We start from the raw sequence: 15,859 nt of genomic DNA, 5'->3' as shown, positions 1-15,859 counted from the left end.
TTTCAAAGTGAACATCCAAATGATAACCTTCCACAATTATCTTGTTCCTATATTGAATAGGGTATGCTTTAAAAACAAACTTGAATTTTATGAATAGACAACATGTAGCTTTTAAAAAGGTGGTGACAGTTCAATGAATAGTGAGAATGGCTAGCTCTGTAGATCAGAGGCATACTTATTAGTGGGTGGGAGAATGAGGGCTTTTCAAGTAAACTGGGAGGATTACCCCGGAGCAAAGCTGATTGCCCAAGGCTATGGGAGGCCCAGGGCTGCTTTGGCTCTGGTCCTGGTTCACTTTGGTCTTGGTCTGGGTCATTAGGGCGAAGTTCTGCATTGAGGGCCAGAAGAGTGGGTTGTTGCTTAGTGACATGCTGGGTATTTTGACTGCTTTGTCCCTAGTTGGGAAGGTGAGATGAGTATACAAATGAGTGTGTGTGTGTGTGTGTGTGTGTGTGTGTGTGTATGCATGAGAGAAAGAGAGCTCAATAATATGTGAATTCAATAATTTTTTTATTTTTATTTTTATTTTATTATTATTTTTTTAAGGCAGGATCTTTCTTGCTCTGCCACCCAGGCTGAAGGACAGTGGCATAATCATAGTGCACCACCATATCTGGTTAATTAAAAACAAATTTTTAGAAGAGACCTTGCTACGTTGCCAGGCTTGTTTTGAACTTCTGAGCTCAAGTGATCCTCCCACCTTAGCCTCCCAAAGTGTTGGGATAACAGGCATGAGCCACTGCACCCAGCCTGACTTCAATAATTTTCTGTATGGTTTATTTGTTGGTGGAGAGTAAGATATTACTTCAAAAACATAAGAGAGAGATGGAGAGAGAAATGCCATATGGATTAAGAAAACCTTCCAGAAATCTCTTTTCCCATCCCTGTCAATATAGTTGTTAGTTTTCCTGAGTCCATTGTTACTTTATCAAAAGGAAAAAAATTATAATGACTATGTCTTGAAAAGAAAAGAATCAAAGAAATGGCCCGAGATAGTAATTGCTGGATCTAAAGGGCCCACAAGTACTAACTGGGATGAATACATAAAGATATTCTCTATGTACATATATCACAGTGAAATTTCGAAACACTAAAATGAATAAGGAAATCTTGAAAAGCTTTAGACTTTATTTTTCTAAAGCACAAATTTGACTTAATCCCTCAGAAGTACTCTGTAGATGGCTTTACAAACGATCTTTTCTATTAAAAGAAAACGGTGACTGGGTGAGGGGGCTCATGCCTGTAATCCCAGCACTCTGGGAGGCTGAGGCAGGTGGGTTGCTTGAGGTCAGGACTTCAAGACCAGCCAGGCCAACATGGCGAAACCCCATCTCTACTAAAAACAAAAATTAACCAGGAGTGGTGGTGGTCGTCAGTAATCCCAGCTACTCGGGAGGCTGAGGCAGGAGAATCATTTGAACCCGGGAGGCAGAGGTTGCAGTGAGCCGAGATCATGCCACTGCACTCCAACCTGGGCAACAGAGTGAGACTCTGTCTCAAAAAAAAAAAAAAAGAAAGAAAAAGAAAAAAGAAAAAGGTGGCATATATGGCAATCTTCCCTTCCTTCACTGAGTCCTTATGGATAACAGGAAAAGCATTAGAAAAGGAATAGAAGAAAATATCATTGTTGGATCAGAAATCCTGCAATATCTCTGGAAGACAGGAAACAGAAGGGATCCAGGCCAAACACAGACATAGAATAGCAGTGGTTCTGGGTGCTTCCAGGAATACACACAACAGCCAACACAGTGAGTGGGCAACTACATTTGAAGCAAGTGGATAACTTTGACCCCTCCCTCTGGTTGCTTTGTGCTGAGTCATGGACAGCAGCAGGCTTAAGGGGAAGGTACCCTGTGTGTGTGCCTAGAATTAGAAGCTTTGGCCCCAAATCAAGTTACTGATACATGCTGCATTAGTCGTTCTTGCGTTGCTATAAAGAACTACCTGAGACTGGGCAATTAAGAGGTTTAATTGGCTCACAGTATCACAGGTTGAACAGGAAGCATGACTGAAGAGGCCTCAGGAAACTTACAAACATGGCAGAAGGCAAAGAAGAGGGAGGCACATCTTATGTGGCTGGAGCCTGAGGAAGAGAGAGCAGGGGGAGGTGCTACACACTTGTAAACAACCAGATCTTGTAAGGACTCACTATCCCGAGAACAGCAAGGGAGAAATCTGCCCCCATGGTCCAATCACCTCCCACCAGGCCCCTTCTCCAACATTGGGGATTACAATTCGACATGAGATTTGGGTGGGGACACAAATCCAAATCATATCACATGCTCTTCCACATGGCACATCCCACTCTTCCCTCAACCTCTGGAGGCTGATACATCAAATACATCAAATACATCAAATACCTCTGGAGGCTGATACATCAAATACATCAAATATTATAAAAAAATATAATAGCAAATTCCTGCTATTCCAACAGGAATCGCCAAACACTTAAGGAAACATCAGCTTCTTGAGTTAGAGACTCTGAGTCAGCATACAAAATGACCTTCACCAAGAAAGCAGCATTAATGCAGCCAACAAGATTGGACCTTAATAGAAATGAGTGGTACCTCAGAGGGATAAGAGGAATTCATGATCATGAGCTGAGAACAGACTGCTGTTTCAAGATGCACATAGATATTACATTGGAAATAAAATATTTCATTGATATGTTTAAAAAAACATCAATGAGAGAAGCAGCAGAATGTGCACAGCTGAAGAATAAATTAGCAGGCTGGATGTTTGAATTAAGAAATAATTCAGAGCATAGTACCAAAAGACAGAGATATAAAGAATGAAACAAAGATTAAAAGACATGGAAGATAGACCTAGGAGTTTCAAGACCCATTTATTAGGGCCTCTTAAAGGAGATAAGAGAGAGAGTGGTAGAGAGAGAGAGTGGTGGAGGAAGTGGAGAAGGGAAGAAAAGAATGAAATAGTCAAAGAAAGATATGCATTGTTGGATTAAAAGGATCTACACTGTGCTGCTCATGATGAATAAATAAAGATGCTCCCTAGACATACCACAGTGACTTCAGACATCAGTGTAACTCCAGTGCACTAAAGGTAAAGAGATTGTGAAGGGCTCTAGGAAGAAAGTAGATGGGATCCTGTTTTGATTTAGAGGCGTGATGACTCTTCGCTATCTTGAGGGGGTAGAGGGGGCAATCCATCTCTGGAAAGGAAATTAAGTGGAGATAGATTTAATATTGTAATATAATTTTACATTTTGAAAATAGAATGAATTCCTGTTGTTTTCTTTAGCAAACTCTGCTTGGTTGCTAGAATTACATAATTATCTTTGGGGAGTGATTGAGATTCTATAAAATACATGTGGGATATTAATATTAGTCAAAGTGGGGTCTTTGAAATGTTGCATAATCTTTGTTTAGATGCTAGCCCTGAAAGGGCTTCAGGGTCATCTATATTTGTAGGCCTTTTCTCCCTGAGACCAAGACCTTGTTTACTACTTTGCAGGACAGTGCTAGGACTAGTGGTTGAGATTTCCTTTGAAATCCAGAGCTCTCTGTGGGATGGTTGCCAATTCTTTTGGCCCTGATGCCTCTGTTTAGGCTTGTTGATGGGGTAACAGGATTGTGCATTTTGTTTTCCCTGAGCAAGAAGGCATGCCATTTACCCTGGATAATGTTTTTAATTATCAGAAAGAACAGAGGATGAGTTTTATTTCGTATCAAGATTGAATTTGCAAGGGCCTACTTATTGGTAACTTGATAACCTTGATTAACTGTACGGGTCACTGGAGTGCTCAGAGTGTGTATGGGTTTGTTATGGAACAGTTAGGTAGAGAACACAAGCTTGGGTTCCTTAGCAAAGGACTCCTTGTGGTGAGAAATAATGATCAGTCTTACTGATTACTATTGATGTAAGGGTTTTTCTCCTTATTTAGCTTAGACCGCCATACTTTACTGAATGAAGGGATTCCATGTTTCTATTCTTTTCCATTTTAACTTCCTTAACTTTTCTTGTGTGATTTTAGGGGGCAGAGCCCACCAGTTGCTGAATTTAACTTGCTCCTGAAAGCTCACACTTTGGAAACCTACGGGGTGGATCCTCACCCATGCAAGGTAACTGCCCCTCACAGCAGGTCACCATATAATGGTTGTTTTGCAAAATAAAAGAGAGAGTTTATCTGTGCACAGGCCTGGCAGAGCCTTGTTAAATCTTTCCCACAGCCTGGCCCAGGGTCCCTCATTGGAAGGGGCAACAGTGGGCTGCTGTTACCTGTTTTGGCAGCTGATTTTCTCCGTGGGAGTCTTCCAATTGTTCATTGATTGCTATGTGGTAGCCACATTTTCCTAAATTAACATCCATGGATTCACTCATCAGATAGATGGTTTGGCCCCTGACGAGTTACAGGCTCCTGACACATTTACTTTCAAGGCCATTGCCGGCAAGAATGCAGTCTTTAAAACTGGGAAAGTAGAAGGAAAAAAAAAGAAAGATTTCAAATTGCATTTTGGCATTAGGAACACTTGTTTTTATTTTTTCCTTTACTCATATTTGATAGTGTTTCTCTCAAGGATGAAACACAGACTACTTACATCAGAATCTCCTGGGCCTCCCCTCAGAGCAACTAAATCAGAATTCTGGGGGTACAACTGGGGAATCTGCCTTTTTAATCAAGTTCCCAAGGAGATACTTATGGATACATTTTCCATAAATGTTTCACTGAAGCAATGTTCTTCTTTCCATATATTAGACTATGCATCAGCCAGACACTAGTCCTAATCCTAAACTAGGCATTTTATCAGTTAGGCTCTTAAAGATAAGTTCTGGAGTTTTAGTGGCATATTTCTTTTTTTTTTTTTTTTTTTTTTGAGACGGAGTCTCCCTCTGTCGCCCGGGCTGGAGTGCAGTGGCCGGATCTCAGCTCACTGCAAGCTCCGCCTCCCGGGTTCACGCCATTCTCCTGCCTCAGCCTCCGGAGTGGCTGGGACTACAGGCGCCCGCCACCTCGCCCGGCTAGTTTTTTGTATTTTTTTTTTAAGTAGAGACGGGGTTTCACCGTGTTAGCCAGGATGGTCTGGATCTCCTGACCTCGTGATCCACCCGTCTCGGCCTCCCAAAGTGCTGGGATTACAGGCTTGAGCCACCGCGCCCGGCCAGTGGCATATTTCTTTACCCAGATTGGACTGCATGATATTTGGTAAAGCATTAGTCCTATAGGTCTCAGCTTGGGCTGCTCATTAGAAGCACCTGGAGAGCTTCATGAGCTCCTGCTGGCCAGAACACATCCCACACCAATTATGTCAGGATCTGCCGCGGGGTGGAGACCAGGCTCCCGAGGTGTTTCCAATGTGCAGCCAAGGCGGAGAGCCGGGGTTACTTGTCCATACTGGCATTTACATCCTCTTGTTCTGCCTACACAAATGTGTTGGAATATTTACCAGCAGCTCTCTCCTAGAATGGTATGAATCAGTTTATTCATTTTAGTGAATTGACTTTTACGCAGAAATTTGAGCTCTATTTTATTTATTTCTTGGAGACTGACTTGATCTTTGTGTTGTTATTCCTTTGCCTTCACTTATCTACGAGATGCTTAGTTTTCCTGGTCTAGGCTGGAAGCACAGTAAGCTTTTCTGGAGATATTTTTTTTACCGAAATTTCCAGAAATCCTGTGAGAGATTGAATCAAAATTCAATGCTCAGGGCTTTGGTTTCATCACGTTAGAGTGCTAATGGCAACCAGGAACAGTTTGCTCACATTACAAAGCAGACCTAGAACACAGGCAGCCCTAGAAGACACTTGGAAGTAGACATAGTGATTTGGGACTAATTTATATTTTTCCAGGAGGTTCCTAGAGGGCAGAAGGTCCACTCCTCAAAGGGAAAAGCTACATATTGCTGGACTTCACCCACTCTTTGAACAGCTTGCTCTTAGAAGTTCCATCTCAGAAACTTAGTTTATTGCTATAATCATTGGAATTAGTCTCAACCTAGGGTGAGGATGAATGAGTATGTTGGTTATCATTTATTTTATTTTCCTCAAACTAAACAGATTTTTCTATCTTTTTCCCAGGATTCAACAGGCACAACAACATTTTTAGGATTCACAGCTGCAGGCTTTGTGGTATTCCAGGGAAATAAGAGAATCCATTTGATAAAATGGTGAGTGCCTCTTTGGAAAACTGACTTTCCATTTTTCTTAATCTTGATTCCTCTGTCCCCTCCTTGGCTTCTTGGGCAAGTATCAGGTAGAATGCCTGGTGTTCATTTCCTGGCCTTGGAGCTTCATCATAAAGCGATGTAACATCTAGGTTGCCTTTGGTGGGGACTTGGAAATGCCAAGCTGAGGAGTCAACTTAGGAGGCGTGGGCTCAGGGGCTCTGCCTTCGAAGAGAAGGTATCCAGTGTTTCCTCACCAGTAGCTTCTACTGCTGTGGCCAAGGAGGGCACACGGATGGGTCAGGGCAGGGTAAAGGTTTGAGTTCCCATGAACAACTCAGGATCCACTCTCCCCAACTCACTTCTTTCCACTCTCCTCCTCTGTTGAATCCTGGGTGCAAACTTACCCTTTGTGATCGAGTGTATCCATGAAGATGCTTTTGGCAAAAGGTAGCAGGACTGTCTACTCATGATGGCTTACAAATAAGAGGACTAATCAGCCCGCAAAGCAAACGTGGAACAGTTCCACGGTCTGTTAACTTAAATGCCTGTTAACTTAAATGCCGGGAAGGATTTAGGTCTCTCTTTTTTTTTTTTCCTCTGCCATCCTTGGGCAGGCGCATTGGTCCTGAGGCTCCCGCTCCTGAGACGGGCATGCGTGCGACTGGCCTGCACATCTCCCCATGGCAACGCCCAGAGCCTGGAGGAGAGCACCCCCTTCCATGTGTCTCCTTTTCAAACAAAGATAATTTTTCAGAAGCCCTGTAGGAGACTTCCTGTATATCTAATTGGACAGAATTGGGTCACATGTTTCTATTTAAACCAGTCTTTGCTGAAAAGAGTGGGAACTCCAATATATAAGAACACAGTTGTTTTGTAAACAGGGTAAACAGGAGTGAACATTTTGCAGTGCGGTGGATTTGCTTCTTGGAAATGGATGCAGAGGGAGGAGAAAGTCAGATACCGTGAATCCGTGTCATTTCATTAACTGAATCTGAAATCAGCACATTCTTCCCACCTTGCTGAGTGGGCTGGGCAATTAATATTGTTCTGGTCACTAATGTTAACGAACACTAGAATTTCTTGGAAGAAAGATGCAGCCTGACTGTAAATAATAGAATAAATAATTCTGAGCTGTGTGCGGATCCTCTCTCGGGAAGAGAATTGCCGTATAATTTACTCAGGGCTTTTCGCTGCCCATTGGACCTTCACCAATGATAAGATAATATCTTGTTTCACTGCAGTCTGCCTGGCATTTTTGAGTCAGTCAGATTCCTATGGGAAACCCAGGTACCTTGGTTAGCTGCCACTTTTTTTCTTCTTACCCAGAGATTTTCTTTCCTTAGGCCAGATGTCTGCAAATTGAAGTTTGAAGGGAAGACATTTTATGTGATTGGCACCCAGAAGGAGGTCAGATACTGCTTTTTCTAACTGCCTGTTATTGTGTGTGCATGAGAGAGATTCAGGAATAAAATATGCCATTAGTATTATAGTCAACAAAGACCATGACTTTGAAGTGTTTGATGACAATGAAAGCTTATGCTGAAAATATTTTAGAGGCAAACAAATGAGTACTGGGTTTGTACATTGAGCAGTAGTCAGTGAGCAATGCTGATTGTACACCCCTGTGTACAAAACAGACTGGGATAGACTTTGGAAATAAAAGGTGGGCCCTCTCACTACCTCTTTTTGCCAAGGTACAGACATATGAAACAAATAAAGAATAGTTACAAAGCTAAATATCAACAACTAGTGCTCATTAGAGTGTTATAAACAGAGCCTATTCATCCAGAGAGTCTTAAAACAAGGGAGTTACTAGATATAGGTTGTGGGTTCACCAGGGAATGCATTTGTGGGGAGACTGTTAACAAAATATTAAGCCTCAGAGTTAGCTCTAGAAATTTGCAAGTTTTCTTGTCATTAGTTGTCAACCCAAGTATTAGTTAGGCAAATATGCTTTTAGGCTAATTCCAGTGTGACAGAGAGGTATATGATGCCTGGAGTGTTGAGAAGCATTATGAGGCTGATTTTGATCAGAAGCAGGTCCTAAATACATTAGTGATATCTGCAAAGGGTGAGGGAGGGGTAAATACCATGTTAACGACACTGTAAAGAACACAGCAATATGTTAAGTTACTTCAAGTCTGTGTGATAGGAGACACGATACAAAGAGGTAAACACCTGGAAAACAAAACAAAACAAAAACAAAACCCATGGAAAGTGTAAGTGGTGTTTTACATGCCTTTTCTTGTTTTGTTATTTTTTAATTAGAAAAAAGCCATGTTGGCATTCCATACTTCAACACCAGCTGCCTGCAAACATCTTTGGAAGTGTGGAGTGGAAAACCAGGCCTTTTATAAGTAAGTGGCTTTTATTCACTTAATTATAGCTTTTAAAAGCACCCATGGAATTCTTTATATTTTGCAAATGGCTGCATATTTATTTCTTTTAATACAGTTTTAAAAATTATATGTAAGTAAATTAAAATTTCGTGCATCGTTCAGGGTGACTCCCAGTGATTGTTGGCTTGTTGGCCTGACCAAGTCCTGAGCTCGATGTTAGATGCTTCCTATGGAATGGCTGTGGGCCACTGTGTGTGTGTGTGTGTGTGTGTGGGCCACTGTGTGTGTGTGTGTGTGTGTGTGCGCATTTCAAATAGCTGTTTCCACAAAATGTGTCACAGGATCAATTTTTGGTTGCCCTCCTCCCCCCACCCCCACAAAGCAGACCTTGAGATCGAGTTTGGTGCAAGTAGCTTATTTGGGATGTACTCAATGGACATACCAGTCGGGGAGTGGCAGCAGGCGGGTGAGATGGGGAAGCAACATAAGATGCATTATTGAGCAGGTCACTACCGTGGACAATGGCTCAGATCTTCTTAGGAACTCTGGGACATGGTGTAATATGCCTCACAGTTCTCCTGCTGATGGGCAAAGAGGTAGGGTTGTTTACCTACAAATTCCCCATGTATTTTGGTTGAAGGCTGCTTTGGGGGCCAGAATTAATACTCTCTGATATTTCTGGCTTACTCTGAGTATGGGTTGGATGTGCTTTCACAACCAGAAACAGAGACCTCTGGCAGAGAGTCACCTGTGTTCATAGTAAGAAGGCTTCAGCGTATTGAAAACAGAGCCGAAGGTTTATGGGTGGAATGCTGTCAGAGCCTAGGATCATAGAAAGTAGGTGATGGACAAGACTTCAGAAACCATCTGTAAAGCTCTTGGGTTTCAAAAGAAGTTCAGACTGAGGTCTGTCCATGGAGTTACACCTTCTCATCTGAGAGACACTTGCTGACTGGAAAGGCAGTGGTAGTGGATGCAACTAAGAACCTAGTCCAGCCCTGCTCAGGCCATCAGCACTGTACACCCCTGGACCTCATCCAGGGGTCTCCCTGGATGACTGGGAGACTGGGAGACTTTGATCAGTCTCCCTGCCCCTTACAGTGAGATTCTGTCTTACTGATTAGAGTCATCTGCCTGAAAGTGCTATCTCTGGGCTCTGGCTGATGAGAACCATCAGGAGAATGATGGCTTGGATAATGATTTTGAAACAAGTTTCAGCCACAGAGTACTTTTCCTTAATCAGAAGTGTAGGAAAAGCCCAGCATGTAAAGGAGATGAAAAGAGAAGTTGTGGTGGTTGATGGGGCCTTGGTTGGGATTGGAGATTGCAGACTCTTTGTCCATTGTTCATTGCTCTTCAGGAGCTGGGGTGACCAGTTGTCCAGGTTGCCTATGCCTTTCCTAGGTTTAGCACTGACATCCCCATGGCCCAGGAAACCCATCAGCCCTGGAAAAACCCAGGAGCATAATTTGAACACCACTGGGTGAGGTGATGCACAAAATGCTGTTCTAGGAATGACTGGACAAGGTGATGTGTACCAGTAGACCTTCCTGTGACCACCACCACCTCAAGGTCTTTGTGTGCCTCCTGCATGTTTGGGAACTGATAAGGAAGGAGATCATTTGGCCTTTGGAAAATCTGCATGTCTAGAAGCTTTCACCCACATGAGAGTTCAGAGAGGGAAACACAGAGGGTTTGACATTCTCAGTCTTTAGTTGGAGCCTTAGTGTTTTTTTATTTTGTTTTTTAAAAAATATTTTTAAAATGGAAATCTAATATACATGCCATAAAATTTACCCTTTAAAGTATACAGTTTTGTGGTTTTTAGTGTAATTCGCAAAGTGATATAGCCATTATCACTATCTAATTCCAGAATATTTTTATCCCTCACAAAATAAACCTTATGCCAATTAGCAGTCATTTCCCATTTCCTCCTCCACCCAGCGCCTGGCAACCACTAATCTACTTTCTGTTTTTATGGATTTACCTATTATAAACATTGTGTATAAGTGGAATCATAAACGATGTGGCCTTTTGTGCCTGTGTCACAGAATGTCTCCAAAGTTCACCCATATTATAGCATGTCTCAGTACTTCATTCCTTTTTATGATTGAATGATACTGCATTGTTTCCATAGACCACATTTGGTTTATCCATTCATCAGTTGATGCTCACTGGGGTTGTTCCCTCTTTTTAGCTACTATGAGTAATGCTGCTATGAGCATTCGATACAAGTTTTTGCGTGGACAGTTCTCTTGGGCATATACCTAGAATGGAACTGCTGGATCATAGCGTAACCCTATATTTAGTTTTTAGAGGACCTGACACATGGTTTTCAGTGCCTAAGCTTTTGGAACTCTTCTGTTCTTTCTTGAATGAAGCCATCTGTTTCCTGTCAAAGGATAACTTAGAGATGTTCAGTTAGTTATTTTCAGTGAATATTTTCTTGCATATGAGGGAATTAATAAATGGAGCGAAGAAACATGGCAAAAACAAGATCTATCATAACATAATTTTATTACAGAATTTATATATCTATACTATGTATCTGTACTGGATCTGATCTCTATTTTTTTTAACCTGTATTCATTATTTTTATTTAGGTTAAAGTCACGTAACATAAAATTAATTATTTTAAAGTGTACAATTCAGTGGCAGAATATGTTTAAAATGTTGTCCAACCATCATTTCTATTTCCAAATATTTTCATCAATGCCAAAAGGAAGCTATATATTCACTGAGGATTTACTCTCCCTTGTTCCTTTCTCCAAGATTTCTATTGGATTGTAGATTTTTACATGCCAGCATGTCAGTTCTGTAATCACTTTGAACTCTCTGAGGGCAGGAACTAAGTTCTGCTTTTCTTTTTCTTTCCTGAAGATCTCAGGCATTGAAAACATGTTTACTAGCTCAGATTGATAAGGCGTGGTTCCTGTCCTCAGGAGATTGTTATTTCATGTAAGAGACCAAGAGGGAAATGAACAACAACAAAACAAGCTAGGGAGGAATCCAGAGGAGAGGGTGAGCCTTGCTGCCAGGGGAGCTAGGAGGTAGAAGACCCTTTTAGCTAGGAGGAAGGCCATCCCAGCTCCAGTAGGGTACCACGGCAGGAACGTGGAGGATGCATTTTGCAAGACACGAATGGCTACAAGGTTGGAGTAGAAGATAGATGAGATAGAAAAAGATAGATGATCAGGGACCAGGAGGTCTTGGGGCCAGACACGGAGGGCTTGATCGGTGCAAAAGAGGCAACAGAGGTGCAATAGGTGTGGTTGATTGTTCTTTACATGCAGACAGGCCTATGGGAGGGGGTGATACAGGAGAACACCCAGCAGACAGGCCTTCCTTTAGAGGCACACGGCAAGTTTTGCTTGGAAGGACTTTGGCACAGCCTTGAAGATACTTTAGTGAAATCGCCGGGTCCATATCAAAGAATAACTTGGAGACATTCATTTGCTATTTCATGCACGTTACCATATGCAAGGAAGTCAGTTGGGAGACAGAGTTAAATAAAGGCAAAAACAAAACTGAGAGGAGAAAGGGAGAGAAAAACCCAGCAATCTGGGGAAATGTTTTACACATTTTGGGTAAGCAGATTAGCTGGCAGCTAGTAAGGAAGGTATTCTGATAATTTTATCATGAACTAGGTAGGTCAACTTGGCATGTTGGAGAAGTCCCTTCCAGTCACTTGTGGATGCTTCGGAAGACTTGAAGGGTTTAGCTGTGAGCACCAGTGACAAACTGTATACAGTTGACCAGTCTTTGCATGGACCTTCGGCTATAGTTAACCAAGCTACCCTCCTCTTATTCCTGAATGTTTATAGCGATCTGAGATTTGCCTGAACATTTTGTTCCTCCATTATCCCATAATCATCCTTGTTCCTGAGGAAGGAGGGGAAGTATCACTTGTTCTGACCCAGCTGTGGGACCTTGGCCAGGTCACTTTATTGCTGTCTGACCTTAGCCTCCTCACCTGTAGAATGAATGGGCCTGGGACTGGCCTGCGTGCATTTGCTTGCACCACTGGGCATAGCATAACGAGTGTGAGCTTTGGAAGTCAGTGGGCTTGGTTCTAAATCTTGACTCTGTCATTTATAGCAGTGTGGCCTGGAACAAAGCTCTTAATTTCTTGGAGCCTCATCTTTATTTTTCATCTCTGAAATGAGACTGAATTACCTGCCTTGCTGTGTTCAGTTCTGCCAGGCATATGAACCATTGATAAGCAGAAGCTGCTGCTCTATTACTGCCCCCTCTGCGAACGGTTAGAGTATTTTGAGCAGCAGTTGGATGAAGAGCCCACTCCTTTTCATTTGGAAGGCTCTGATTCTGGTAACCTCAGGGGTATGCCTGCTTCCTCCACTGTGCCCATCCTTCCCTGGGCAGAGGTCCTGGCCCTGCTTCTAGATCTGTCCTGCTGGCCCTGCATTTTAATGGTTTCAGCTGGCAGAGCAAGGTCCTGATCTTGTTTCCTGAATGGTTTGTTCCTTCCATTTTTACTTCACCTGCGCAGGAGCGGGGAGGCCCCGGGGCCTCTGCTTGCAAATTCCCTAGTGTGCTTTTAGGACACAAATGCACTTGCTGGTTGTCAGCTGGCCAAGGGCCACAGATCTGTTTTGAAAGCCCTGGCTCTGAGATCTGCCTGGGAATGGAGCCCAGACGCAGAAACTCTGATGTTTTCCCGCCTACTCCAGACCCCAGGGGATCTCCAACACAGCCTTATTCACCATTTAAGAGCTTCCTTTCTACCATGTGTGGTCTATCTTGGTGCTGCCAACCCCAGAGCTCACTGTTTCTGGGTGCTGGTCCACTGAAAGCACACTGGACGCACTGAGGGATTCAGGGGCTCACTGATGTTTTCATTCACAGCGTCTTTATCTCACACTTTTTGCAGTGTACTGGATACATGGTTGAGGCTGTATGACACTCTCTGTTCCCAATTTGTTTTGGAATTGTGTGCAGGGGATAAAAGCAGTTCCTAGTACATTTCTTATTCAGAGTTTGGTGTACATTTTGTCAAAGGAATAGTATTATGCGTGGTAGGTAAGAACCCAGACTAGCTCCCTAAACAAGTGCCTCTCACACTTTAATGCACACATGAATGAACTGGGGAGCTGGTTAAAATGTGGATTCTGATTCAAAAGGTCTGGGGTGGGCATGAGAGTCCATATTTTTAATAAATTCCAGGGGATACTGTGCTGTGGGTCTGTAGACCACACTCCAAGTAATAAAGTTCTAAACTAGCACTTCTCAATCTTGGCTACATTAATATCTCCTGGAGGAGCTTTTAAAAACTATTAATACCAGTGCTATGGGTCCCTGTATCCTACCCCAGACCCAGTTAAAGCAGAATCTGGGTCTTCATTAAAACTTGTGCACAAGCCTTCGTAGCAGCATTAGTCATAATAGCCAAAAAGTGGAAACAATCCAATGTCCGTCAACTTATGAATGGATAAACAAAACATGGTATATCCATACAATGGTATATTATTCAGCCATAAAAAGGAATGAAGAACTGATACTACAGCATGGCTGAGCCTTGGAAACAGTATGCTAAGTAAAAGAAACCATTTACAAAGCACCATATATTGCATGAGTCCATTGAAATAAAATATCTAAAATGGCAAATGTATACAGATGAAAAGCAGATGAGTGGTTGCTTTGGCTGGGAGTAGGTGAGATGAGGAGGGTAATCAGGGAGTGACTGCCAATGCCCATTGTGGTGACAGGGGGTTTCTTTTGGAGATGATGAAAATGTTTTAGTATTAGATAGTGGTGATTGATTTTTGTAATCTCTTTTTTCAACTTCATGAATTATACTAAAACCCACCAAAGTATAAAATCTACAAGGGTGAAATTTAAGGTATGTAAATTGTATCTTGACGAAGCTGTTATTTTGAGAAATCTGAATCTGGAATGAGGCACCTAGGTATTGGCAGTGCTAAGAGTTTCCCAGTTGTTGCTAACGTGCCGTTGAGGGGTTAAGACATTGCTTTAGTTCAGTGATTCTCCCATCAGGTCCCTGAACCAGCATCATCACTCCTGGAAATTGTTGGAAATGCAGATTCTTGGGCTCTTCCCCAAATCTACTGAATCAGAGACATGTGTTTTAAAAAGCCTTCCAGGTGATTTGTTGCTCACTAAAGTTTGAGAGCCAGTAGGACTAGAGCATGATTTTTTAAATACTGAAATCAGACAGACTTGGATTTATAGCCTGGTTCCTGCAGCTTCTATCATGGAACCATGTAAAGTGATGAAACCTCTCTGTGCCTTACTTTCCTTATGTGAAAATGCAGATTCCTTCCTTCTTGCAGAGAGCCATGAGGATAAAAGGAATTGTTTATTAAAGGTGTTTGGATGGGGTATTGCCCATATTAAAGGCTCAGTAGTAAATGCTGTTATTGTTATGGTTACTCTAGGAGCTCTAAATTATGACGTCAATGGGAAATTGTGTTGTTAATTCTAGAGGTGGCCTCTTCGAGCACCACCCAATGTCCGCCCAGTACCTATCCTGACCTTCATCCAAGCCCCTGGAATAGCAGGTTTCAGAGGAGAAATTGCAGGTTGGGGAGAGGGGAGGTGTGCTCCTGCAGAGATGAGCTGGATTTCTTTGTGAGGTCAGATGTTTGAGCATAGTCATACTTCTTATGTTGGGACTTTGATGGGGAGCTGGAGATTGAAGTGGGAGAGGGCAAGTGGAAAGGAAGGCAGAAGGCCATAGGAGAGCGAAATGCGGTTCCAATGAGGCTGTGAATTCATTGCTTTCTGTGGGAAGAATACTCTTCCCTGGGCTTGCTGTGGATGGGAGAGTCTGGTAAACAGAGTGCTTGGAACATTTTGGCTAGAGTTAGAGCTCTTTGGTTTGCTTTCAGAGAGTTTAACATGGTTTTCTGGAACCTCCATAGTTTAGAGGATTGGCTTTGGTAGCTTCATAGTGAGAAGGTGATGAAGGGGTTTGAGACTGATATTAGGGAGGGAGGAAGGAGGGAGGGAAACTATTATATAATGAGCAGGTATGTGCTAGGTGCTTTCAAATCATTTACTCTTGTGTAACCCTCCTGAGAGTACCATGAAATATTATAACACCCTCCCCCTTTAATAACATGTAGAGAAACCGAGGCTCAGCAAAGCCACACGGCATGACCAAAGTCACAGAACCAGATGTGAATAGGAATCTGGACCACTGTTCTTTCAGGTGAAATGTCACCTCTTGGGTCATCCTAGGAGAATTTTGGGGCACAGAAGTTCTTAAATGAAAGTGGACTTCTTGGAATCCCCTTAGGGTGCTTGGTTACAGTCAAGCCCCTCTTCAGACCCACTGGATCAGAATCTCTCATGATAAAGCCTGAGAATCTGTGTTTTTTATACCTATTCCAGGTGTCTGATGCCCAGCCAGGT

General features: G+C 42.6%; 1 protein-coding gene across 4 annotated transcripts in view; it reads left to right on the top strand.

Annotated features, from left to right (window-relative positions):
• FRMD3 (FERM domain containing 3) overlaps positions 1 to 15,859 on the top strand; it is a 299,285-nt gene that overhangs the window by 233,797 nt on the left and 49,629 nt on the right. For all 4 annotated transcript variants that reach the window (XM_023213431.1, XM_023213428.2, XM_023213427.1 and 1 more), the window contains 4 exons: positions 3,995 to 4,082; positions 6,037 to 6,125; positions 7,469 to 7,532; positions 8,394 to 8,482. In XM_023213431.1, the coding sequence (XP_023069199.1) occupies positions 3,995 to 4,082; positions 6,037 to 6,125; positions 7,469 to 7,532; positions 8,394 to 8,482 (330 nt within the window). The remainder of the gene's footprint in view (positions 1 to 3,994; positions 4,083 to 6,036; positions 6,126 to 7,468; positions 7,533 to 8,393; positions 8,483 to 15,859) is intronic.

The sequence above is a fragment of the Piliocolobus tephrosceles genome, chromosome 14 (assembly GCF_002776525.5).
Source record: "Piliocolobus tephrosceles isolate RC106 chromosome 14, ASM277652v3, whole genome shotgun sequence".
Taxonomy (NCBI): Eukaryota; Metazoa; Chordata; class Mammalia; order Primates; family Cercopithecidae; genus Piliocolobus; species Piliocolobus tephrosceles.
The sequence above is the reverse complement of the archived record's forward strand: the minus strand, read 5'-3'. Positions and strand labels throughout refer to the sequence as shown.